Source organism: Prionailurus bengalensis, chromosome C1 (assembly GCF_016509475.1).
Source record: "Prionailurus bengalensis isolate Pbe53 chromosome C1, Fcat_Pben_1.1_paternal_pri, whole genome shotgun sequence".
Taxonomy (NCBI): Eukaryota; Metazoa; Chordata; class Mammalia; order Carnivora; family Felidae; genus Prionailurus; species Prionailurus bengalensis.
In genome coordinates this window covers 215,857,187-215,881,430 of record NC_057345.1, presented here as the reverse complement: position 1 = coordinate 215,881,430, position 24,244 = coordinate 215,857,187, and the positions used below count along the sequence as shown (strand labels likewise).

The following is a 24,244-nucleotide window of genomic DNA, read 5'->3' as shown; positions in this document are numbered from 1 at the left end:
GGGAACACAGCCCCCGTCCTCCTGGACTTGCACTCTGCATTGGGATTTCTCGCTCTGTGCTATGATACTTGTTCATGGTTGAACTCCTCCCCAGCTGTCATTCCCCTTCGGCCACGCAGGACAAGGGCAGACTCGGGAACCTGACCACCTGGCTCGGCCACTTACCGGCTCGTACGATCCTGGTCAAGGGGCTTCATCTTTCTCTGCCTCAGCTTCTTCCTCTGTACAATGGGGACAATAATAGTAACCTGCCTTATAGTATCGGGATGAGGAATAAATGAGTGGACACCTGCAAAGGGCTTGGGATAATGCCTGGCGCACAGTCAGGCCTCAAGGGACATTCACTATTGTTTTCTGCCATCAGCTCAGTGCCTGAGTAATGAGTACTCGATACATGTTTTCTGGCTGGATTAGAGACGAAAACAGTAGAAGTAGTTAGCACACTGGAAGTTTGGTTCTCAGTGGAAACCAGGTAGCCCTGGTGTTACAAAGCCACGCTCTCATTAAAAGATCTAGAAAGGAGAAAAATGCTACCCACGGGGAAATAACCTGACTCAGGTACCAGTCACTGAGCTCCCACTGACCTAGCACCTCCTTGGGCAGAAAGGAGGGCCTGCATGTTCAACCAGTGACCCATTGGGCCCGAAGAAAAGTAAAGGAACTGACGGCCATCAGGATTCCACCTGCTTTTGCTGGGACCCTGGAACTTCTGGTCCAGAGCAGTAGGAGGGAGGTGGGGGGATATACAGGGGCCTTTGAGCAAGTCATGCCCCCGTCCCAGGACTTTTTCCTTCATCAGATGAACACAGTTAGACCAGAGAATATTCGGGGAAGGGCTTTCTTACCTCTGTGATTCTAGAATTTCCTGTATGTGTGTCTACCACTGGTCTTTAAGCCAGATCATAAACCATGTAGGGAGAGAGTAGGAACCATGACTTATGAATTAAGGAACAAATACGTGACTTAATTCAATTTTTCCAGGAGCTCAGAATACAAATATAAAAATATGAAAAATATAAAAGAAAAAAGCCATTTCACGACATTTTAATTCATAATGAAGAGCTGCACTTTACATTTGCAAACAACACATCTCAAGGGATTTCACACGTTCATCTTCGACTCAGTAATTCCTTTTAGAGGATTCAGTTTACAGAATGATCACAGATAAAGACAGAGGTTTACTCACAAAGATGTTCATCTCAGTGTTTTTATAACAGAAAAGAAGTCAAAGTACCTTCAATTTCTAATACCCAAGAATGATTGCATAATTCACAGTATGTTTCTTCGACATATTGTCTTTTGCAAGAATATAACATGGGGGAAACGCTTCGGGTATAATGTCAAGTGGGGAGGAAAGGCACCGTCCCACGTTGACTCTGCAGCATGATCTCAGCAAATCTCACAGATAGAAGACCAGAAGAAAATGTGCCTCTGCCTAGTGGGATTACGGGTGGTTTTATCCTGCCTTTTTGTACTTCCAAATGGTTGGCATCTATTCCCTTGAGATCCTCCCCTAAAAACAGTACAAAAATGGAATTTGAAAAAGAAACACCTTGCCAAAAGTACAGTCAGCTTTCTCACCTTGTGAGCAGTGTGATTAAAGTATCACATTTAAATACTGGATTTCTTCCTTTCTTCTTCACGGGATGGGGATTTGTGTGGGCGGTGGTGTGGTGCTGGCTCTAAAATCTCACAGCGCAGAGCAGGGACTTGGAGCACCAAGCTCTCCGACGCCTCTCGGCTCTGCAGGAGGTGCTGCCTTCCCAGACGCCCGGGCTGGCATCTCTCCGCCCTCTCTGGTGAGGCCACGAGGGAATGCCAGCGAGGGAGGCGTTGCGCCCGGGGCTAACCAAGGGCACAGGCTCCAGAGACAGGCCGAGCAGAGCTCCACGTCCCAGAATCTGGACACACAGACCCCTTTGTACTCCTTGCATGGTCAGACAGGGACAACGGAGACAACTCAGAACAGAGGTGGGGACGCTGGTCAAGGGTCAGAAACCCACTTGCTTTCCCGGCCCTGCCACGGGCTGTGTGGTCTTGAGGAAGTCATTGGACCTCACAGAACCTGCTGTCACCTCCTCCCGTCCCTCAGTGAGGAGGCTGGACTTAAAATCAAGTTCACTTCCGTCTCTACAGGCTAACATGCTGTGTCTCACCACATGTGGCCTTACCTCTAAGAATGGACAAGTTCCAGTAATTCTCTGTGGCTACTGTGTTGCCTTCAGCTCATCGCGCTGTGCAGAGACAGAGTCTCTCCTGAGAGGGGCAGATCTTCTCTACGGGCACCACTGGGTTGAGCAGACCACCCTGCCTGCCCTCTCTGCGGGGCCAGGCTCTGGGCCTTCCGAGGCGACCGCCCTGGACGTGCCCCAAGCCCTCTCGTCTCCTCGGCCTCACACGGCAGGGGAGGGGCCGTGTATCGGTCTGTGGATACGTGTATGTCTCCATGGACACAAATTATAGTAAAAATTCAGTTTCACTAAATGTACTAAATGTATCCTGGATTGGATCCAAGAACAGAAAAAGGACATTAGTAGAAACACTGGTGAAACCCGAATGAAGTCTAGAGTTTAGTAATAGTGCATCAACGTTCATCTCTTAGTTTTGATACATGTACCACAGTTACATAAGATGTTAACACTAGGGGAAACTGAGTGTGGGATATATGGGAACACTCCATACTATCTTCGCAAATTTTCCGTAAATCTAAAATGGTTCCCCCTAAAAAAGTTTATCACAAAAATTCATTTCTGGGGCGCCTGGGTGGCTCAGCCGGTTGGGTGTCCGACTTCGGCTCAGGTCACGATCTCATGGCTCGTGAGTTCGATCCCCGCATCGGGCTCTGTGCTGACAGCTCAGAGCCTGGAGCCTGCTTCGGATTCTGTGTCTCCCTCTCTCTCTGCCCCTCTGGCACTCATGCTCTCTCTCTCTCTCTCTCAAAAATAGACATTAAAAAAAATTTTTTTAATTAAAAAAATTCATTTCCAAAGTTTTATTACAACCCAATATAATATACTGATTTGGAGGTTTAACTAGCAAATCCACTATTCAGTTGAACTTTTAAGGTACACAAATCTTGTGTGTACAGCTCATCGAATTGTCACATGAGAATTAGCCCTCCTAAGCTGCACCAGATCAAACAGTAGAATGTTTCCAGCACCCAGAAGACTCCTCCTAGCTCCCCATGAACAGCTATCCTCCTCCAGAAATAGCTACCTTCCTGATTTATACACCACAGATTTGTTTTGCGTGTTCCTGAACTTCATATAAATAGAGTCATCAAGTATGTAGTCTTTTGAATCTGGCTTCATTTGCACAAATATATAATGTCTGGAAAACCACCTGCACTCTCGTGTGTAGCAGTACTTCATTCTTCTATTATCGTGAAATATTCCTTTGCGCGAATATTGCCCAATTCGGTTATCCATTCTGATATCGACTGACATTTGGATTGTTTCCCCTTTGGGACTCTTACGAACAAAGCTGCCAGAAACATTCTTAATACGTGTCCTTGGCAGCTATATGCATTCATGTCTTTTAGAGACGTACTGCAGAGAGGAAGTGCTGGGTCATGGAGTATTTGCATGTTCAGTTTTAGTAGATACTACTGAACAGCTTTCCAAAGTGGTCACACCAGGTACGCTTCCTCCAGAAATGCATGAGAATTCCGGTTGCTTCACGTCCTTGCCAATACCTGCTGTTGTCCATCTTTCTCACTGTAGTCATTCTGGTGGGTATCTCATAGTTCTAATTTGCATTTCTCTGACAAACGTGTTTAGCAGCCTTTGTGATATCCTCTTTTGTGAAGTGCCTGTTCAAGTCCTTTGCCCATTTTCGTTGGATTGTCTTTTTCTTATTGGTTTGTAGGGCCTCTTTATAGATTCTGGATACAAGTCCTTTGCCAGACATGTGTGTTATAAATATCTTCTCCCCATCTATGGCTTTTCTTTTCACTCTCTTAGTGGTGTTTTTCAATGAGTGGATAAGTCCGACTTTAACCAAATCAACTATTGCTTTTTTTCACTCAAATCAGAAGACTTTGATATTTGCATACATTTAGAAGTAGAAGGAACTTTAGAGATCATCTGTGCTAGCAGTTCTTGATCCTTAAGTTCACTAGAATAACTTGAGGAGCTTTTGAAAAAAACACTCCTCCCTGGACGCCACCACCAGAGATCCTGTATCAGTTGGTCAGGGCTGGAGCCCAGGCATCATCACTGGGTTTATAAGCTCCCCAGGGAATTCTAAAAAGCAGTTGTAATGGAGACCCACTGACTTGTGAACGGAGAGAGTCTAAGGGAATAATTTTCTGAGCTTCGCAGTGTCCGGATGTCTTATCGTATTCCTGACTCATCTCAAGACCCTTAGCAGATGATTGACTTTTCCAGAGGAGTTAGCAGAGGCCAGCTCCCGATACAATCCTCGATGGATCTTTCTCTCTTAAAGCTCTCAGTTTATCTGGGATGGTCCTAGCTGATGCCCACTGTCTTGGTGTAATTATTAATAACATTCTCCTTTCACTCTCAAAAGTGTCCTGATTTGAATAATACACTGTGGCACCACCCTACCTCTTAACTTCTTAGTGCACTGCTCCTGGCCTGTGTGGCCCTGTCCTCGTTCTCCTGACCAGGCCTCTGGCCTCTGCATAGCTAACTTTGCAGGGTTTAGAAGACAGCAGGTGACATCCCCAACGCAGAGGAGCTCCACTTTCCGCCCCAGCAACGAGCAGGCCCTAACTCCTTATCCTTCCGGCTGGATTTCACAAAACCCCACACAGAGAAGTAGCACCCAGCAGGAGGCCAGGGCCGGGAAACACCCAGAACAAAAGCCACACCTCCAGCTCCCTACCCTGTGAAAATTCCACTTAACCACTGCCTGGCCACACGGAGACTCGGCTCCGTTGCAAGAATCCATGACTGTTGTCATCGATCCCTGCCATCAAACTATTAGACTGATCCAATCAGTAAGAGGGGCTCTGGTGGGGGGAGGGGGCGAATGGACTTGGGACATATGACAAGAAGCGTCAGCCCCCTCCACCCGGGTCGGGCCCCCTCTCAGGTTATCACCCTCAGGACAACCAGAAGCGGCCTTCTCCCTGCTCTTTCTACACAGCAAGATCTACACAAGCACACCCCTGCCCCCCTCTCTTTCCACATGGTGGCATACCTGTCATGGCAAAGGCTGAACGCCCCGGAGCAGCTTTGTGCCACAGACGCACATCCAACAGCCCAGCCCCTCTTGCCCACTTCCCTCTTCTGAATTATCTGATTCATCTGAATTTCATTCCTACCTTTAGCCGCATCACCTGTACAAAAATAACTTAGGATGGATGACTGTAGCAGGTTGAGTGGTGGCTCCAAAAGATAGATCCACGTCCTAACCCTCAGAGCCGGTGAAAGTGGCATCCTTTGGAAAAGAGTCTAGGCAAATCTAATTGAGTGAAGGATCATCCTGGGTTACCCAGGTATGAAGAGAAAAACACAGGGGAAGGGGAGAAAGCCATTCAAAGACAGAGGCATTAAAGGGAGGTAGCCGTAAGCCGAGGGCTGCCTGGGGTCACCAGATGCCGGGAGGGGCAAGGAAGGGTTCTCCCCAGGTCCTGCTGACACCTTGAGTTTGGACTTCCGGCCTCCAGAACGGTCAGAGAATGAATTTCTGTTGTTTTAAGCCACCAAGTTTGTACTGATTTGCTACGGCAGCTTGAGGAGTTACCTTAATTTTCCTAGCCCCCCTTACCTCCCTGCAAAGCTGTCTCCCATGCTGTCTGCTCTAAAGCATCATCAAACACACACACACACACACACACACATGCACATGCACACTCACATGCACACACACCCCTCTGCTAATTTGCATCTTTGTCTCCGTCTCCTCCCAGGAACATGATGAGCGTTTACCAAGAAGAAATGGGCTGGACTCGACCATTTATCAGGACCCGCACGGAAGCCGGGGCTGGGGGGGCAACAGGCAGGCTGAGCCATGCAGAGCGACGTCTCCCCATCTTCCCTGTCGAGGGGCCGTGGGAAGCCGGGTTCCTTCAACTTCTGATTGAAAACCGAATCCCTCGGAAGGACGGAAACATCCAAGCAGGAAGAGAGCCAAGAGGCACACAGTTTCAGTGAGCGGAGCCGAGAGCTGGCCCCCAGAGTCCAGAGGAAAACCCACGGGCCTCTCACTCGGGGTGTTCAGGAGGAAAGGGGGCCCCAGGCCGGCGGGAGTCCTTCCTGGGTGGCACACAGCTGGCTCCCACAGACAAAAACTCAGCTGGGAAGGCTTGTTTCAGGGTGAACGTGAGGAACATGACCGCCTCGTAATCGTCCGATTCGTACAGACACCCGAACTGCGGTGACCCGTCAGGGCCGGTGCCCATGCTCTGGAGGTCTGAGTAAGCGCAGCTGCCTGTGGCCAGCAGGGCGGGCTCCGACCAGGCCGCGGGGCCCGGGCGCGGCTTGCTGAGGTACGCGCCCAGGTGGGCTCTCTGCCGCGGGTCGGTGGGGTGAGTGTAGAGCAGCCATCTGTCCGAGGCGTCCGTCCCCGCCCCGGGGCCGGGAAAGCTGACGATGCTCCCTTGGCAGCCGTGCGGAGGCTCCACGAGCTCCTCCACTAGCTGGGCCTCCTTGAAGTCGAGGCCCTCGTTGGTGCTCTCGGCCTGGACCCTGGCTCTGAGGGGGCTCCTCGCGTTCAGATACACGACCCTCTGCTCCGCACCCCCGACTTCGGCCACCTGACACTCCACGGTGTCCTGGGCCACGAAGTTCCCTCTCTGCCACGTGTGCCCGTGGTCGTGGCTGACGAAGCAGAAGGCAAACGGCGAAGGCCGCCGGTGGGGGTGAAGGTTCCGGTAAGCGTAGGCGGGCACCAGCAGACTCCGCGTCTTGTTGCCCAGCTGCAGGCAGTGCCCCGGCCCCACCGCAAAAGTGGCCCACTCCTTGTGGGCTGTGCCGATGGCGGGGCCAGTGAGGTCTCGGGCGGGGCTCCAGGACCTCCCGTGGTCGGGGCTGGTGACCTGGCACAGCCGTGTCACGTTGACCCTCGTGTGGAGCTGGTGGTGCTCGGACACCTGCCCCGGGATGGCGATGAAGAAGAGGAAGAGGGTTCCTGTCTTCTCGTCGTACAAGGGGCTTGGGTTCATGGACCGGTGGCCCTCCAGCTGCGCCTGGGCCACCACCTCCTGAGCGTGCCACTGCATGCGAGGAGACAGGAAGGAGGAGAAGAATGACTTTGAAATGGCCGGTGACAGCGGCAGTGACAGGAACTGCAGTGTGGGGAGACGGGCAGGTGGCGCATCCCACGGGAGAAACGTCAAAGGTCGCGCGGCACGCGTCCACCCGCGCAACGTCTCCCCGGGGCGCTGGGAGCCCGGCCCCTCCGTACTCCCTCCCCGGCGGCACACGCTTCATTCGAGGGGCTACCGCTGCCGTTTCCAGCAACATACGTTACAGAGCACCCGCAGAGTGCCAGACCGCAGCACGCGAAGAGGATGGGGGCACAGCCGTTCCCAGGTTCATCCCGGTCCCTTCCACTCACCAGCCCGGTCCAGTTTCCCATTCTTGAAAAATAAAGCCTTAGAGTAGCTCCGGCAGTCTGACCATGACGGGGCGGAATGTGACAATCACCTCCCATTTGCCACACATCACAGTCTATTAATGCAGCCTAGGAGGGATAGCACCACAACACCGAGGACTCACGAGGAGTTTCCACGGTTCCTGAGGCTGTGGCCTACATGCAGCAGCTCTGCCCTCTATCTCCGTCCATTAATAGCCCTCCACCAGTGAACGGTTCGAGGGGGTAGACACCATGCCCAGAGCACGATGTCTGTTATGTCGTCTAACACTCATCCCTGACTCCTGGCGGACAGGTGTCACCAGCTCCGTCTCCCGTCTGGGGAATGAGAGGCTTAGACAGCATGGGTGAGTTGCCCAAGCCCATGCCTCTGATAAGTGGTAGAACCAGGACTTGAACCCAAGTCCATCTGCTTCAGACCCCATGCTCTGGCTGGGTACTGTGTCATAAAGACCATGGAATAATGATAATAGTATATTAGCCCCTTCAAATGTGATAAGCCAGCCTTGGGTGTCTTCATCAAAATTAAATACTTGGTCTACGTGCTGCAATCTCAAGACACAAGTTCCAACCTTTACCTTGCTCCCCAGGTTAATTTTACTAAAAGGATACACTCCCCCCCTCCCCCCACCAGTTATGTGATACTAAACTACCCCTCCCTCAGGTTTTCAGGGATGCGGGGAGCTGTCCGAACATCAGTTTCCCTGTCTGACTTGTCCTGTTATGCAAGAAAGCAGAAGCAGCCAGGCCAGCTGAACTTGCTCACGGTGACCCCATGTGGGTCACCCTCACTGGGGACACCTTCTCTGCCTTACCTCTGATGGGTCTCTGGGCCCCTCTTGGGATTCAGCGTGTCTTATCCCTCTGTTCCCCAGACGCCGGCCATCTAAGCATGTCATGGCCCCTGGATTCCCAGCACTTGTAGCCTCGCCCTGCCTTACCTGGACCTGATGGGTGGATGCGTCATAGCTTCCTCTGCGCAGGACGATCAGCTCCGCGTGCTCATCCTTCTTGCTTATCCGCTGTTCCGCGAAGGCCAACACTGTCTTCTGCTCAGGCAGATACAGCAGAGCGGGGATCCTGTAGGCATGGGCTCCTGACTGGAACACTCTCTCCTTCTGCAGGATGGGGCACGACTCCATGGGGCTTGGGGGAGGGCACAGGACAGGCAGGTGAGTCTCTTGCATTCACATCCTGAGACGGGGCCACGGCCACCCTCCCAGGCAGGGGCTGCTCACCCCGCGGGCAAGCCACCCGACATTGGGGTGGCCTGTCCTTCTTCCCAGTGGGGGCTCATCCCCCTCTATGACATTCCAAGACCCTTTCTGCCAACTGTGCACATGCCCCTCGTAGGGCCTGGCAGCCGTGTATGCGTGAGACATGGGAGACGAGGTCTTCGGAAAAGGGTATTCTGTGCCGTATTTTTATTATAAGTTAACAAACCTCCTTACAACAGATTCGTGATAACCTTCAACTGCTTTTCCCAAACCCAACTCATCAATCAAATGCTAAACCCTGAGTGGGAAAGAAGTGCTTGCCGAGGGGCTCTCCGCAGCTGTCCGGCTGCCAGAAAATGACACATGGGAGATTTTTTTATAACTGCAGAGCCCCAGAAAGTTGCCTTAGCAAAAAGAAAAAAAAATGTGGGAAAAAAAAACAGGCTCCATTCTCAAGGCTCTCGTCCCCAGGCTGCCTGAGGGGAGGCCCAGTGGTACCCACCATGGGGGCTCCCCGCCCCCCCCCCGGGGCAGGGAGGGGGTGCAGGCAATGGAAGACAGAGGCTCCTGACACCCCACCCGGGCTGGAAGGGTCTTCCGGACATATAAGAAAATAAAAGAAAAAAAAAATATTTGGCCAGAAAGGGTAGGGAGAGCTGGAGGTAACTTGGTGATGGTGGGTGACAGTGGTCCCTGTGCCGGGCCACCTGGTTCCCCCTTCAGGGTGACTTCACCCCCAGCTTCAGGGAGTGCTGGCTGCAGAACAGATGGGCCTCAGCTGTCAGCCCAGGGGAGGGACAGGACTGCCAGCAGCTGAAAAGAACCAAGATCATACCCCAGGAAGGGCTCCACCTGCCAGCCAGCCTGCCCAGAACGTAAAGACTTGGCTCCCTCGTCCTACCTGGGATGCTCTCAAGGACCAGCCCAGCTCCAGGGCTCCCGTGGGCTCCACTGAGGCTTCCCAGACACTGCATCACAGCCCCCCTTCTCCTGCCTGCTCCTACTGCCCTCCCCTCCCTTCCACCGAGCTGACCCCAGGAGGCGCCCCCACAAACCTCCTGTCCATTTCGGAGCCTGCTTCCTGGGGAGCCCTGCCTGCAACAGGCCTTCGGGGAGGGGAAATGGAAAGTGGGGTGAGCAGTAAGCAGCACACAGCCTCTCCTCTGCACCCTTTCCTACCACGTCCGGGGATTCTCTATTTAAAAGTTAATTCAACGTTTCTGAGAAACGAGTGTAATCTACCGGTATTCTATTCAATCCACAATGAATATTATTGCTAGGCCAAAATAACAAAATAAAACTAATGAGGGCAAACACTGCACAAGGTAAAAATGTGTGATTGCCTAAACGTGAGCAGAAGAGGTAAGTCTTCATGGTAAAATCTGGACCGGGAAACTGTCATCCAGGAACATGGAGTTTAATAGACAGAAGGGTGGCTGCGTTGAAACTTTGTTATGAAATGTAGGTGGGAGGGGCGCCCGGGGCGCTCAGTCGGGTAAGCCTCTGACATCCCCCACGTCGGCTCAGGTCCTGATCTCCTCGCGGCTCGTGGGTTTGAGCGTTGGGGCTCTGTGCTGAACAGCTCAGAGCCTGGAGCCCGCTTCAGATTCTGTGTCTCCCTCTCTCTCTCTGCCCTTCCCCCGCTCACGCGCTGTCTCTTTCTGTCTCTCAAAAATAAATGTTTTTAAAAAAAAATTAAAAAAAAAAAGAAATGTAGATGGGGAAGAATCAAATATGATTAAAAATAAAAATGAAATGGGGGAGAAAGAGGCAGGGTAAACAGTGTTCTCCAGAAAACCGATCAACAGTTTATTGGGCGTGTATCTTGGGTAATGTACCTAGGAGTGGAATTGCTGGGTCACATGGTAACACTAACTGCCTGACTGTTTCCACATCAGCCGCAACATTTTACATTCCCACCAGCCAGGTCAAGATTCCAATCTCTCAATGCAACACTGGTTATTGTGTCTTTTTGATAACAGCCATCCTACGGGGTTAAGTAGCATCCCACTGTGGTTTTGATTTGCATTTCCGGGATGACTAACGAGGTTGAGCTGGTGCTCACTGACCTTCAGAGTTGGATTTTAGCCTGGAGGCAATGGGAAGATTTCGGATTTGTTTAGGCAAGGCAGTGATCTAACCCGATTTATTTTTTAGGAAGTCCCTCTTTTGGCCCCAGGGGACTGTTGCTGGGGGGGGGGGGGTGCAGAAGATGAATTTGTTACAAGCTTCCAGGTTTGCACTGTTTTCCAGACACCTTCCTTAGACTCTGCTCTCCTTTAGGGTGGGGACAAATTTTTCCATTCAAATAGCAAATATTTATTGTGCTTCTACCTTGGGCCCTGCATTGTTCTAGAAACTCAGGATGCTTTGTGAATAAAAACAAATAAATAAATAAATCCGTGGACTGGTGGAGTTTGTGTTCTAGTGAGGATGGGAAGGGTTTAACTTTATTGCCAAATACCAATAGTGCTCGCTAGGACCAGGACCTGTCTGAGCACTCGACAGGGATGGCCGTACCTGACCTCACAAATGCCCCCACCAATGCCTTGCCCTCTGAAAACCTGTGAGGCTGAAAGCCACACCCCTGTGGGAAAAGAGCCTGGCATGGAGGGGGAGGCTGTGGACATGTGCTAACCCTGTCCCCTAGGGGCTGCTAGGCTGTCTTTGCCCCATGTGTATTTTGAGCCAAAGCAGACACAGGAGGGCAGGTTCAAGGAAAAAGAGAATCTGGAGGGCTCGTCTCATTTTCGGCAACTCAGCACCCGCCCGAACTGGCACACCCACCGACAATACCGATCCAAAAATGTCTTCCTAATCATCATAGCCAACACTTACACGGCCTTTACGAAGGGCCGGCACTCTTTTTTTTTTTTTATTTAAAAAAAATTTTTTTTTTCAACGTTTGTTTATTTTTGGGGGGACAGAGAGAGACAGAGCATGAACGGGGGAGGGGCAGAGAGAGAGGGAGACACAGAATCGGAAACAGGCTCCAGGCTCTGAGCCATCAGCCCAGAGCCTGACGCGGGGCTCGAACTCACGGGCCGCGAGATCGTGACCTGGCTGAAGTCGGACGCTTAACCGACTGCGCCACCCAGGCGCCCCGGGCCGGCACTCTTTTAAGTGCTCTGCTATATTTTAAAAAGTTTTTTTGTAAATTGTATTTATAAACTGTATTTTATTTTTTTTAAGTTTATTTATTTATTTAAAGAGAGAGAGCTCACGCGCACACACACGCGGGTGGGGGCCAAGGGGTAGCGGCAGAGAGAGGGAGAGAGAGAATCGGTGCAGAGCCCTGCATGGGGCTCGATCCCAAGAACCGTGGGATCATGACCTGAACCGAGACCAAGAGTCGGACACTCAAGCGTCTGAGTCACCCAGGCACCCCTATAAATTTTGGTATTTATAATACGATTTATAAATATTCACTTATTTAATACCCGTGACACCCTTACGAAATCGCCACTTTTTTAATCCCATTGTACAGATGAGGAAACTGAGCTCACTAACACTGAAGTGCCAGAGGTGGGACTAAAGACACTTCTAACTCCCCGCAGTACTGACTCTGGGAGGGGTTCTGGAAAATGCCATCTTCCAGCACCTCGTTACATTTCTGGTGCTTTATAGCACCTCGTGTTGGTAGCTGGCCCATCTGGACCCAGCTCTGGCTCCCATATCATGGCAGCAGCTTGAGAGCAACATAGAGAGAAGAGAACTGAATTAGGAGTAAAAAAAAAAAATCAGATTCTAGTCCTAGGTCCCCTCCTTGTGTATCTTTGGGCAAGAACCTACCTCCCTGGGTTCCATCTCCCCACTTGACAAGAAGGGAGCTATAGGAGGTGGCCATGCAGGCCCCTCCATCTCCAGCGGGGGCTGACTCCTTGGGGGAGGGGAGGGCAGGGGGCCTCAGCATAACCCAGCCTCAGATGCCACCATCCAGGCAGTCAGCCAAGTGACAATGTCAGGCTGAGCCATGAGAAACCACCACACTGTAGGTCAAAAATGGTTGAATTGCAGTGATTTCAGACGGTCCCACAAAGGAACCAGCGGCTGACATGGCTTGTGGTCTTGTGGGGCCCAGGCCCAGAGCAAAGCATCTTACATAAGGAAGCTCACTTCTCCCCACCCAACCCGAGAGGCTGGCTTAGTGCTGCCATCTCGGATGTAGGGAAACTGAGAAGTGGAGTCAGGGGGGCAGGAGGTGGCCTCCTGGAGTGGGTGGCCCCCCAGGTGCGAGCCTGGAGCCACCAGATTCTAGAGCCCACACCCCTAACCACGGGGCTCTGCTGTCATGGGACCCATAGCTGAGACTCAGATCAAAAAGGCTTTCCTAGAAAACGCAAGCAGTCCGGCCTGCCTTCTCTCTCTTGTTGAGAGGATAGCCTTATGGGTGCCTTTCACATCCAGAGGCCTCCATGTGCCCACTTCAGGAAGATACCTTGGCAGCTTAGATTTGCACTGAGCACCCTCTAGGTGCCAGGAAACAGATCAACAGATAAGTGCTGGTCCCTGCCCTCCAGGAACCTCTAGTAATAAGAGAGAACCAATAATTTTGGGGACAAGGCAAGAGGCACTCGCTGCAGCTTTTCCCAGGGGAATAGCCCTTGTTCTTGGGGGTTAGATTTGGGGGTTAGATTTGCCTGTTGGCTGCCATGTTGAAATACCAGCTCTCCAAAGAGCAGGAAGCTGCCCGCATCTGGACTGCCCACAGCACCAGCAAAGCAAGCATGTGGGGACCACAAGACTGAAGTTCCAGCAGCTTCTTTTCCCAAGAAAACTCTGTTTCCAATGGGTTCAACAACTCAGCCTGGGCCCAGTGCATTGCTGGGATTCCTACCCCGGGCTGAGAAGAGCTTTCTTGATTCCCATGCCAGTATAGGACCACTGAGCTGCCTTCTCCAAGTCCAGACCAGCTATATAACTTGGGGCCAGAATGAGGAGTTTTCCTGAGCTGACCAACTAGAGCCTTCTCCACATCTTTCCCCATCCGGCAGGTACTCTGGGCTCCCCAAGAACAGAGTGGGTGCCAAGACAGGGGGTTGAGGGTGATGAGCTGTCCTGCTCTTTAGGACTGCCATGGTCTAAGACATTCCCATATCGCTGTCACTTCATAATTACCTTGCACAGAAGAGCTCTTGCTTATGTTAACAAAGGAACAGGTAGGTCAGTTCCAAGAAAAGCTGTTGGTCAGCTTTTGGAGAGTGTTCCGAGTCAGATCCTGGCGTCTGGGTGGGAAGTCAGAGTATGTAGCAGAGGCAGTGGCAATCCAGCTTCTAGAAGAACAGTGGGGCTCCTGAGTTCCTCTGGGCTCATCTCGAGTCTCAGGGCCTCCTCTATTGTGCCAGTGCCTATATATATCTAAGGGAGGCCCTATTTCTGTCACCCACTCATCTGCCAATGTGCTCCAGGGCGATGCCAGTTTCCAGGCCCAGCCCTGGCCCAGTTAGGACGCTGGTACTCATTAACCAGGAGGAAGTCTGTCCAGGGCCCTGCACAGTCATAGTGAATCAGAATGAGCCACGGACAGCCTGAATCAAGCTTGCTTCTGAAATGGCTGCTACGAGCAAAATGTGTGCCCAGCAGGAACCAAGCTTCCCAAGGCCTGGGACACTTTGGAAGTACAGGGAGGGGAAGAGCAAAGGCTAGAGCCATGCGGGACTCGGCTCCTTTTCTGGCTCTGCCAGGGCCAGCTGGGTAAGGAAGGCAGCTTTCTTGACCTCTCGGACCCCAGTTTCCTCCTCTGAAAAATGGTAGAAAAAACATCACAGTAGATTCCAAGCTGCGTGAGAGCAGAGACTATATGCCTCATCTGCTACTACAACCCAGTATTGAGAGAAGTTTCTGGTATATCATCGGTGCTCCATCAGTGCTCATCAAACGAGCAAACGGATGAGGTTACCTTTCCAGGCAGGGCCAATGCCGTGAAGATCATACAAGATAAACCCATTTAAATCTCTTAGCCCAGCATCTGGCATGTGGCAAGGACTCCACTAGGTGCTAGTACCTGGCAAAGAGCCCTTTTCTTCCGCACCCACCATACCCAAGCCTAACTCATGGACCGTGAGTTCATTCCCAGAAGGATGAGTCATCCGCGTGTGCACAGCCAGAAAATACAGAGCTTCTTTAACTCATAATGGGGTTACATCCCAATAAACCCATCAGGAGTTGAAAACACCACACACTGAAAATGCATTTAATACACCTAACCTACTGAACATCCTCGCTTGGCCTAGCCCACCTTAAACGTGCTCAGAATGCTTCCAGTAGCCCGCAAGTTGGGCTAATCGTCTACTGCAAAGTCGTCTAACACAAGGCCTGTTTTGTAATGAACTGTCGCTTAACTCATGTAATGTATCGAATGCTGTGCTGAAAGTGACAGGACGGCTCTGCGGGCACAGAACAGCTGTCAGCGTACCAGTCGTTGACCTTGGGGGTCGCTGGCTGGCTAGGAGCCCCCGCCGACCCGCCGTCACGAGAGAGGATGGGCTGCACATCACTAGCCCGGGAAAAGATCCAAATTCCAAGCGCCATGTAGGGTTTTCACTGAATGCATACTGCTCTCACACCATCTTGAAACTGAAAAATCCTAAGCTGAACCGTCGTACTTTGGGGACCACCTGCATAACCCACCTCGCCTCAGCTCACCACCAGACTGTGTGGCTGAGGCTGAAGGAGCTGGAAAAATCAGAAGGCGGTCCAGCTGGTTCAAGGTGCGCTTTCTGCTGTAGTCTAGGACGGGGGGCTGAGGGAGGTCTTCCTAATCTGTTCCCCTCCCGTCCACTGACCAAAGTCCTTTCTTTCACAGTACCATGAGCTCCAGATGGGTCCGGAAGCTCAGAGCCAGGTGCAGCCACACCTTGGCACATTCTCTCCCGGGGGTCAGCTCTCTCTGGCTGCCTCACAGCAGAGGTGTCCCCTGGATGGCACGTTCTGGGCTCCCTGTCCTGCTCGGGTCTAGAGCCCTCTCAGTGTTCTCGGAGAGACAGTCGTGGTCTGACCTTGAAGTTTTCTTTGAAAAAAGCCACGCCCGAAGGCCAGCCTATGTGAAAAGCCCAGTAAGCCCAGCCTCCTGGCTCTGACTCATACCCCATGTGTGGGATGTCTGGGAATCACCTTGAAGCTGATGCCTTCACTAAGTTCTTCTTGTCTTCTGGCTAACTCACTGGGCCACAGAAGAGGTGTTTTAAAAGTGGGTTAATAAGCGTAGGCATAGTGACTGGTGAATGCAATTGCTATCCATCCATACAATGGAATATTAGGTACCAATTAATTAAAATCATGTTTTAAAGGGGAACCTGGGTGGCTCAGCCACTTAAGCGTCCGACTGCAGCTCAGGTCATCTCGTGTCTCATGAATTCGAGCCTTGCGTTATGCTCTGTTGCTGACAGCCCAGATTGGGATTCTGCGTCTCCCTCTCTCTCTGCCCCACTCACACTCTGTCTCTGTCTCTGTCTCTCTCCAAAATAAATAGACATTAAAAACAATTTTTTTTTAATCATGTTTGAAAGATTAGGTAATGCATGAGAAAATGCCAGGATGGTGGGAAGAATAAAAAGCAGGATACATGGCATACAAGGTAGGATCCCACTTTCGTAAATGTGTTTCTTGTACACTCAAGAATCTATATAAAAATAAACAAAAATTATATCAAAATACGTACTGCTCTACCCCCCAAGCTTAGCACACTGCATGGAACAAAACTAATTCATTTTAATTAACTTTAACTAGTGGGACTACAATGATATTTACTTACTTCCTTGTATTCTTCCAGCTGCATATGAATATTATTAGTTTAAAAAGGTATTATCTTGGGGCGCCTGGGTGGCTCAGTCGGTTGGGCGTCTGCCTTCGGCTCAGGTCATGATCTCGCAGTTTGTGAGTTCGAGCCCCGCGTCGGGCTCTGTGCTGACAGCTCGGAGCCTGGAGCCTGCTTTGGAGTCTATGTCTCCCTCTCGTTCTCTGGCCCTCCCCTGCTTGCACTCTGTCTCTCTCTCTCAAAAATAAACATTAAAAACAGTTAAAAAAATAATAAAAAAATAAAATACTTAAAAAAAACTAAAAAAATAAAAACGTATTATCTTAAAAACAATGGTAAGCAATATAATGAAAGACTTTAAAATGTGGCTTAAGGGTAGCTATTAACTCTATCCTGGCCAGACCACTGAGTGCAGAAGTATGGTTTTAAAAGGACCTAAAGAGCATATAGAAATGAGCTTGGGGCACCTGGCTGGCTCAGTCGGTTGAGTGTCCGACTCGATTTCGTCTCAGGTCATTATCTCATGATTCGGGAGTTTGAGCCCCGTGATGGGCTCTATGCTCACTACACAGAGCCTGCTTGGGATTCTCTCTCTCTCTCTCTCTCTGCCCTGCATCCCCCAAAATAAATAAATAAACTTTTTTAAAAAGTTTAAAAATGGGTTTGATTCAGCATTCAAATTTAACTTACATTTGACTCCAAGGGATCGATTGATTGACTGTTCAAAAGTATTCATCGAATACATCCCATGTAGCCAACACCATGCTGACCGAGGAGATGAAGAGAGGTCATGGATGAGGTCCCAGAGCTCCAAGTGCTGATTATCTATCTGGGGGGAAAAGGCAAGCACACGAGCTACAGAGGCCAGAGAAGGTAGATATATTGCTCAAATGACCAAATCTAAAGTTGTGTCTATCTAAGCTTTTTTTTTTTTTTTAAGATTTTATTTTTAAGTAATCTCTAGACCCATCATGGGGCTCAAACTCACAACTTTGAGATCAAGAGTCACATGCTCTACTGACTGAGCCAGCCAGGTTCTCCATAGCTAAGCATTTTTTAATGCAACATTTTAATATTTCTACAATTTCTATTCAGTTCTTCTTTGACACTACTTTTTTTTTTAAATTATTTTCTTCCACCCTAAAAACAAATGAGCTATCAAATCATGAAAAGACAGAGCGTATTACTAAGTGAAGGAAGGCAATCTGAAAAGGCTCCACACTGGGTGATTCCAAGTCTATGACATTCTGGAAAAGGCAGAACAATAGTGACAGTAAAAAGATCAGTGGTTGCCAGGGGTTGTAGAGGTGGGGTGAGTAAGTAGGGGAAACATAAATGATTTTTTTTTGCTGCAGTGAAAATGCTCTGTAATGTACCAAAATAATAGATACATGTCATTATATATTCATCCAAACCCATAGAATGTACACCATTAGGAGTGAACCCCAATGTAAACTATGGACTTTGAATAATAATGATGTGTCTGTGAAGATTCATTTATTGTAACAAACATACCACTCTGGTGGGGTTGGTGATAGTGGGGGAGGCTGTGCACGGGTGGGGACAGGGGGTAAATGAGAAATCTCTGTCCCTTCCTCTCAATTTTGCTATGAATCTAAAACTGCTCTAAAAAATGAAGTCTTAATTTAAAAAAAATTAATTTCCTATTCTTGTTTTATATAGTTTACTACTTTACCTCTTTAAGCACTTGAAACAGACTTATTTTTTAAATGTCGCTTTTTATATTATTCCATTGTTTTCATCTCCTCCTATGTCAACTCTCATTTTTATGGAACGTTTTTCTTCATATTGGACTTTCTCAAATGTTTTATGATTTGTTACACTAACGTTTTAATCATTTATATTCATTTATTCCATCATATTGGTCTTTCCCAAATGTTTTATAATTTTTATGTATGAGCTCATCCTCATTGGGGATTACCTTTTGGGGGTGGCGGTGGAGATGCCCCCAGAATTGCCCCAGATTGTGGATGCCTCCCCACAGTTGTCTCAACCTAAGTCTTAAGGGTTCACAGTTTCTCAACTTTTTCTTAATTTCTATCTTAGAGTATCTGTACTTTGTAAGTGGCAAAAGCTTTAACCCCATGTACAAACCCAGCTTGTTCTCTATTTTCTTTTCAGCGATTCTCTTTCTACCCATGGCCTGGGACTTCTTTTCTTTTTTATGTCTGAGACATAATTCCTTTCTAAACTTTCTGCTGTATTCAGGTCCAGAGTATTTATTCTTGTGCCCTCACTGCTGGGAACTTAAAACAAGCATATACCCTGGCTATGTCTGTACAGCCCCTAATAAACTAGCTCACCAGCTAGTAAATATAAATATAAATATAAATATAAATATAAATATAAATATAAATATAAATATAAATAGGTAAATATAGAATTACCTATTTATTTATGGCACCTGGAGGTTTACCTTTCTTACTTTTGAGATCAAATATGTATTTGAGATCAAATATGATATATGTAATATATATATATATTTTTTTTTTCCAGCATTTCTGTATGTTCAGGAAATTTCACGTGACCTTGGGCAAGCTACTGAACTTCTGTATACCTGGCTCTCTCATCGTAAGACCGTAGTGATGATTAAACAAACTAATTCGTGTAAAGTGCTTAGAACAGAGCCTGGCCCAGAGGTGGTCAATAGATATCATGGTAATTATTCATGCTTCTGCTCAGTTCTTTTCCCTGATCAGGACTTTATATATTTCAAATGTATTTTAAAAATTTTTAACATTTTTTAAAATTTATTTTTTTGAAAGACAGAGAGAGACAGAGCACTAGTGGGGGAGGGGCAGAGACAGAATCTGAAGCAGGCTCCAGGCTCTGAGCTGTCCGCACAGAGCCTGATGTGGGGCTTGAACCCATGAACTGGGAGATCATGACCTGAGCCGAAGTCAGATGCTTAACCAACTGAGTCACCCAGGTGCCCCTCAAATGTATTTTTAAAATAACCACTACAATTTTTTAAACTTAAAACATTGAAATGTCCTCTCCTCTCTCCACTCCCAAGAGCAAACTCAACACAGGAAGTTAGATAATCTTAAAAGACATTCTCTTAATAAGGAATTCAACTTCATACGCTTGAACATTCAATTTCTGCCAATGCACATTTATAATAGTCATTTTAAAAGGATTATTTTGTGATTATTAAGCCCATTAGTGATGTATCAAAAATTATCACCCAGAAAACATCACAAAAGCTTCTGATCAAGGACACCTCAGGTTTTGAAAGGGATTTCTCAGTGCCTTAGTCCATTTCGGTTCCTATAACAAAATACCATAGACTGGGGGTGCTTATAAACAACAGAAATCTATTTCTCACAGTTCTGGAGGGTAGGAAGTTCAAGATCAAGGCACTGGCAAACTCAGTGTCTGGTGGGACCCCTCTTCCTGGCTCATAGATGGCCATAGTGGAAGGGCACAGGAGCTCTCCAGGATCTCTCTTGTAAAGACTTTATAGGTTCCTCAGAGGCAAATTCTCATGACTTAATCACCTTCCACAGATCCCGCCTCCTGTACTATCACTTTGGGGGTTAGTTTTCGATATACGAATTTGGAGGGAAACAAACATTCAGTCCATGGCACTCAGTATCATCCCAGAAGATGTTACGGGAAGTAATAGCTGGTCATTAAAGAGTGAAGGACTCCAACGTGTGCAGAATTGGAAAAACACCAAGACAACATAGAACAGTGTGAACATGCTGTGACCCCACCTAAGGAAAATACAGATGTGTGTATGTGTGTGTGTGTGTGTGTGTGTGTGTGTATGAGAGAGAGAGAGAGGTTATATACAGACAGAACATTTCTAGACTAATGCTCATGAAACTGTTCTCAGGGGTTATGTAAAGTGTTTTTGAGAAAGAAAGTGACAAGATCAGGGCTGTTAGCAGATTCACAAGGCATACGGAGTGGGATGGAGTGGGAAGGACTAGAAGTAATTGAGCCAGGAGACCTGTTTAAAGGACGTTGCACTAGTCAGGATAAGAGCTGCTGGAGGCCTATTCTGAAGCAGTGAGATGGAGTGGTGGAGAAAAAAAAAAAAAAAGAAAGAAATCAGATTCACCTTCAAGATGCTACCAATGGTATCCCCAGTGCCTAGCACAGTAACTGTACTTACTAGATGCTCACCAAAGGTATGAAATAAATTGTCTCCCGTATGAAAGATTTGACAGTTCCTCTCCCAAGACATCCACTGGCCACCTCAAGATGTAAATCCCACAGACCTCATCATCTCTCTTAAGAGCTCACTCACTCAGCCCTGGGCCCTGGGGAGCAGGGTCAGGAGATGGGGACATAAGCAGGTAGGGCCAGGGCCCACATTCCCCTTGTGCCCCTCTGGCCCTGCCCACCCAGGAGCGTAACCTTCCTGCTCTACCCCTGCCCTCACCCCACCAGGCACCCCACCAAATGTCTGCTTTACGGCAGACACAGCCCTGCACTGGGCGTATGTGGCAGAAGGGGTGTCTCCAAAAAGCTTCAGGCTCACTTCCCTTGGGAGCTAAGGGAAGACAAGAAAACTGCTAATGAGGAAGGGGGAAAGCATGCCAAGAAAATCAGATGGAACCCTACACAGATGCACTCACACACACACAGGCATGCCTGCCCCGGCTACCATAACACTTCACACGTAGGATATGCTTAAGATAAGGGTTTTTAACAAGTGCAACAATGAAAGGAGAGTGAGCACGAAGAAAAAGAGTTGCAGAAGTGTAGCATATAAGGACCAGTTGAAGGAAAGGTGCTCCTGAAGAATAGCTTGTTCGGCGGACACTCCCTGAAATGCCTGTATATGTGGAAGCCCGACCAGGAGCCTTTGGTGGTGGGGGACAGTGAAGGCGAGTAGGGATAACTGTATTTATTCTGATATCTTCTGAGCCTAATAATGTGGGGTCTGGCTTAAAGTATCCTGCTGAAATGTTTGTTAATTGAATGAACGGATGTTTGGATGGATGGATGGATGGATTGGTAGATGGGTAAATGGGTGAATGGATGGATGAGTGGATGATGGATGGATGGACGGATGGATGGATGAGACTACTTCTCTCTGGTTTTCAGAGGCAAAACTGAAACCAGTGTTTGTGGTAATCAGGTGGCTGTGTAGATAGCTTTTCAAGAATGGCCTGCTTTTTCTTTTTACTTTTCTTTTCTTTTCTTTTCTTTTCTTTTCTCTTTTCTTTTCTTTTCCTCTCCTCTCCTCTCCTCTCCTTCTTTCTTTCAGCGATCCCTACCTACCGGTATTAACGCCTTTGTGTAATCCCCTACCTTTGTAGGCTGTACCTGACGGCTTTCTCCTAATGAGTAGAAGGCAACAAAAGTGATGGGCTGTTACTTCTGTGAGTAGACTACAAAAGACAGTGACTTCCATCTTCCTGGTGACAAGGTGTCATAGTGGAGAGGCCCATGTGGTGGCCTTAGGCCAACAGTCAGTGAGGAGCTGAGGCCCTCAGCCCAACAGCCCACAAGGAACTGAATGCTGCCAACAACCTCATAAGCAAGGAAGGAGACCCTTCCCCAGTGGAGCTTTGATATATAATCCCAGCCCCACCAGTACCTGGATTACAGCCTGTGTGAGGCCCTGAGCAGAGAACCACCTAAGCTGTGCCTTGATGCCTGACCCACAGAAACTACGAGACAACAAATGTGTGTTGTTTCAAGCCACCCCGTCTGGGATTAATTTGTGGCCAGCAAGAGATAGCGAATACAATGACTGATTTGAGTTTACAAAAATGAACATTCTGACAATTAAACTTGGCAAATGATGGTAGTGGTTAAGAATCCAGGTTCTAGAACCAACTGGGCTAGTTTGAATCCTGGATCCCCAACTTACTAGCTGTGTGACCTTCGGCAAGATGATCAACTTCTCTGAGCCTCTGTTCTGGCATTCTTAAAATGGGTATAAGTCTCTGCTCATAGAGAATACACAAGGATTACTTGAAGTGCTTAAATAAAGGACTTAGCTCGGTACCTGTCACCGAATAGAAGGTAGGTGCTAGCAAGAATGATAATGGAGCAAGTTCCCTCACAAAACGGCGAGTGTCCCACCCCCGGAAGTGATCAAGCTGAGCAAGAAGTGAACGGAACCCTGGGGGACCCCAAGCCCATTCCCAAGCTTCAGATTCTAGTGCTGTGTGGCTGCCTAGCTACTGCTGAGGGGTGAGGGATCAGGTGTGCCACAGGACCATTGGGCCTGTTACCTTGTACCAGGGTTTGATAACAGCCGTTGCCGGCCTTGACCATGGGTAAGCACCTGCATTCCCGTATCCTCTGGCCAGGTGTTCAGCCTCCACCCTGTCTGGGCCCATGGAGCCCAGGAAGGTAAACACCCAGCTAGGAAGTGATTGTCACGGGCACGGGGCCAGCTCTGAGCCGACGTGGGTCAGAAATGCTTCACAGGGAGCCTTCTCCAGGAGAGGACAAATTACCTGGCTGAAGGCTCTCTGAGACGGGGTGGAGGGTGCACAGATCTTGCTGGGGACACGGCGGCTTGCTCTGGGGCCCCGGACAAGACAGAGGAGAGGTGAAGGAGTCGTCGAGGGGGGCCCAACCCCCCAGGAGCACCTCATTGGCAGGTGAGCAAATGATCTTGGTATTTTTAATGAAAGAAAATGAAATAAGAGATGGAATGGGGGTTTTGGCAGGATTGGAGACACCCCAGGCAGGTGCGGGAAGGGGAAGGAGGCCACCACCCACCCACTCATTGAGAGACAGCCCCAAGAGAGAAGACAGCCCCAGATTTCACTGTGGAGACCAAGTCTAGTCTTGGCTTCACCACAACCTCCCGGGACTCAGTTTCCCCATCTGTGAAGTGGAGTAATGATCCATTCCAGGCTCCTCTCCTGTGATGGCTCGGGGGGGGGGGGGGGGGCGGCAAGTGAGATTAAAAAAATAATAACCCAGGACTGGCTGCATAATTTGCAGGGCCCCATGAAAAATGAATTTGTGAGGCCCTAGGTTCAAAATTAAGAATTTCAAAAATTAAGAATGAAAAATTATTAAGAATGGCAACAGTAGAGCATTAAACCAAGTGAGGGGCTTTTCTAAGAGCAGAGCCCTGTGTGGCCGCCTAGGTCACTTGCTCGTGGCTCCAGCCGTAATAAAAAAACCTGTATGTAAACCGTGAAGGGCCAAACCAACCGTGATTACTATGTGCCGTGGCTCAAATCTCAAGGTCAGGAAGCACACCTGGGAACGGAAATCTTAGCCCCGAAGTGGTAGCCCATCGCAATGCTGCCCCCCCTGCCGGGGCCTCTGCTGCTCAGGGTCCCATCTCAAAAGGACAAAAGGCCCGCTCCCCCCAACCTTCCAGACTTGCACACCTGTCTGGCGTCAAGCCAAAGCATGGTGTGACTCAAATGTCTGGGGACACCGTGCTCTTGGGTGTGGTGGGGTAGTTTCTTTCATTTTCTCTCTCGGTTTGAAATTCGGGACGTTCGCGGTCATTGGCAAAGCTCAGGTAGGACCCGCTGCTCCCGTACGCGTGACCGTTCTGCCGTGTTGTGCCGACTGCCCACACGCGTGTTTGCCTTTCGGGCAAAGGCTCGTGTCAATGCAGTGAGACCATTGGTGGGAACGTCCCAACTGCCTACCCCCTCCCCGCCCACCATCACATCTCTATCCTCCCCTCTCCGTTTCTCACTCAGGCTTTCTTCTTCCTTTTTCATTCCTGCCCCTTCTCCAGCGC

The 24,244-nt window shown here is 49.1% G+C and overlaps 1 protein-coding gene across 1 annotated transcript; it reads right to left on the bottom strand.

The window, feature by feature from the left end:
* Positions 1 to 2,945: 2,945 nt before the first annotated feature.
* NEU2 (neuraminidase 2) lies at positions 2,946 to 15,872 on the bottom strand. Its single transcript, XM_043578199.1, has 3 exons — positions 13,899 to 15,872; positions 8,505 to 8,709; positions 2,946 to 7,183 (listed from the first exon to the last, which is right to left on the bottom strand). Exons 2-3 carry the CDS (start codon positions 8,703 to 8,705, stop codon positions 6,173 to 6,175), a joined length of 1,212 nt encoding a protein of 403 aa, XP_043434134.1. The 5' UTR covers positions 8,706 to 8,709; positions 13,899 to 15,872; the 3' UTR covers positions 2,946 to 6,172.
* Positions 15,873 to 24,244: the final 8,372 nt, after the last annotated feature.

Coding starts and splice junctions, on each gene's coding strand:
- NEU2 (XM_043578199.1), bottom strand. CDS start 8,705: ATGGAGTCGTGCCCCATCCTGCAGAAGGAGAGAGTGTTCCAGTCAGGA. Junction 7,184..8,504: donor CATCCACCCATCAGGTCCAG/GTAAGGCAGGGC, acceptor CCTCGCATGCAG/TGGCACGCTCAGGAGGTGGT.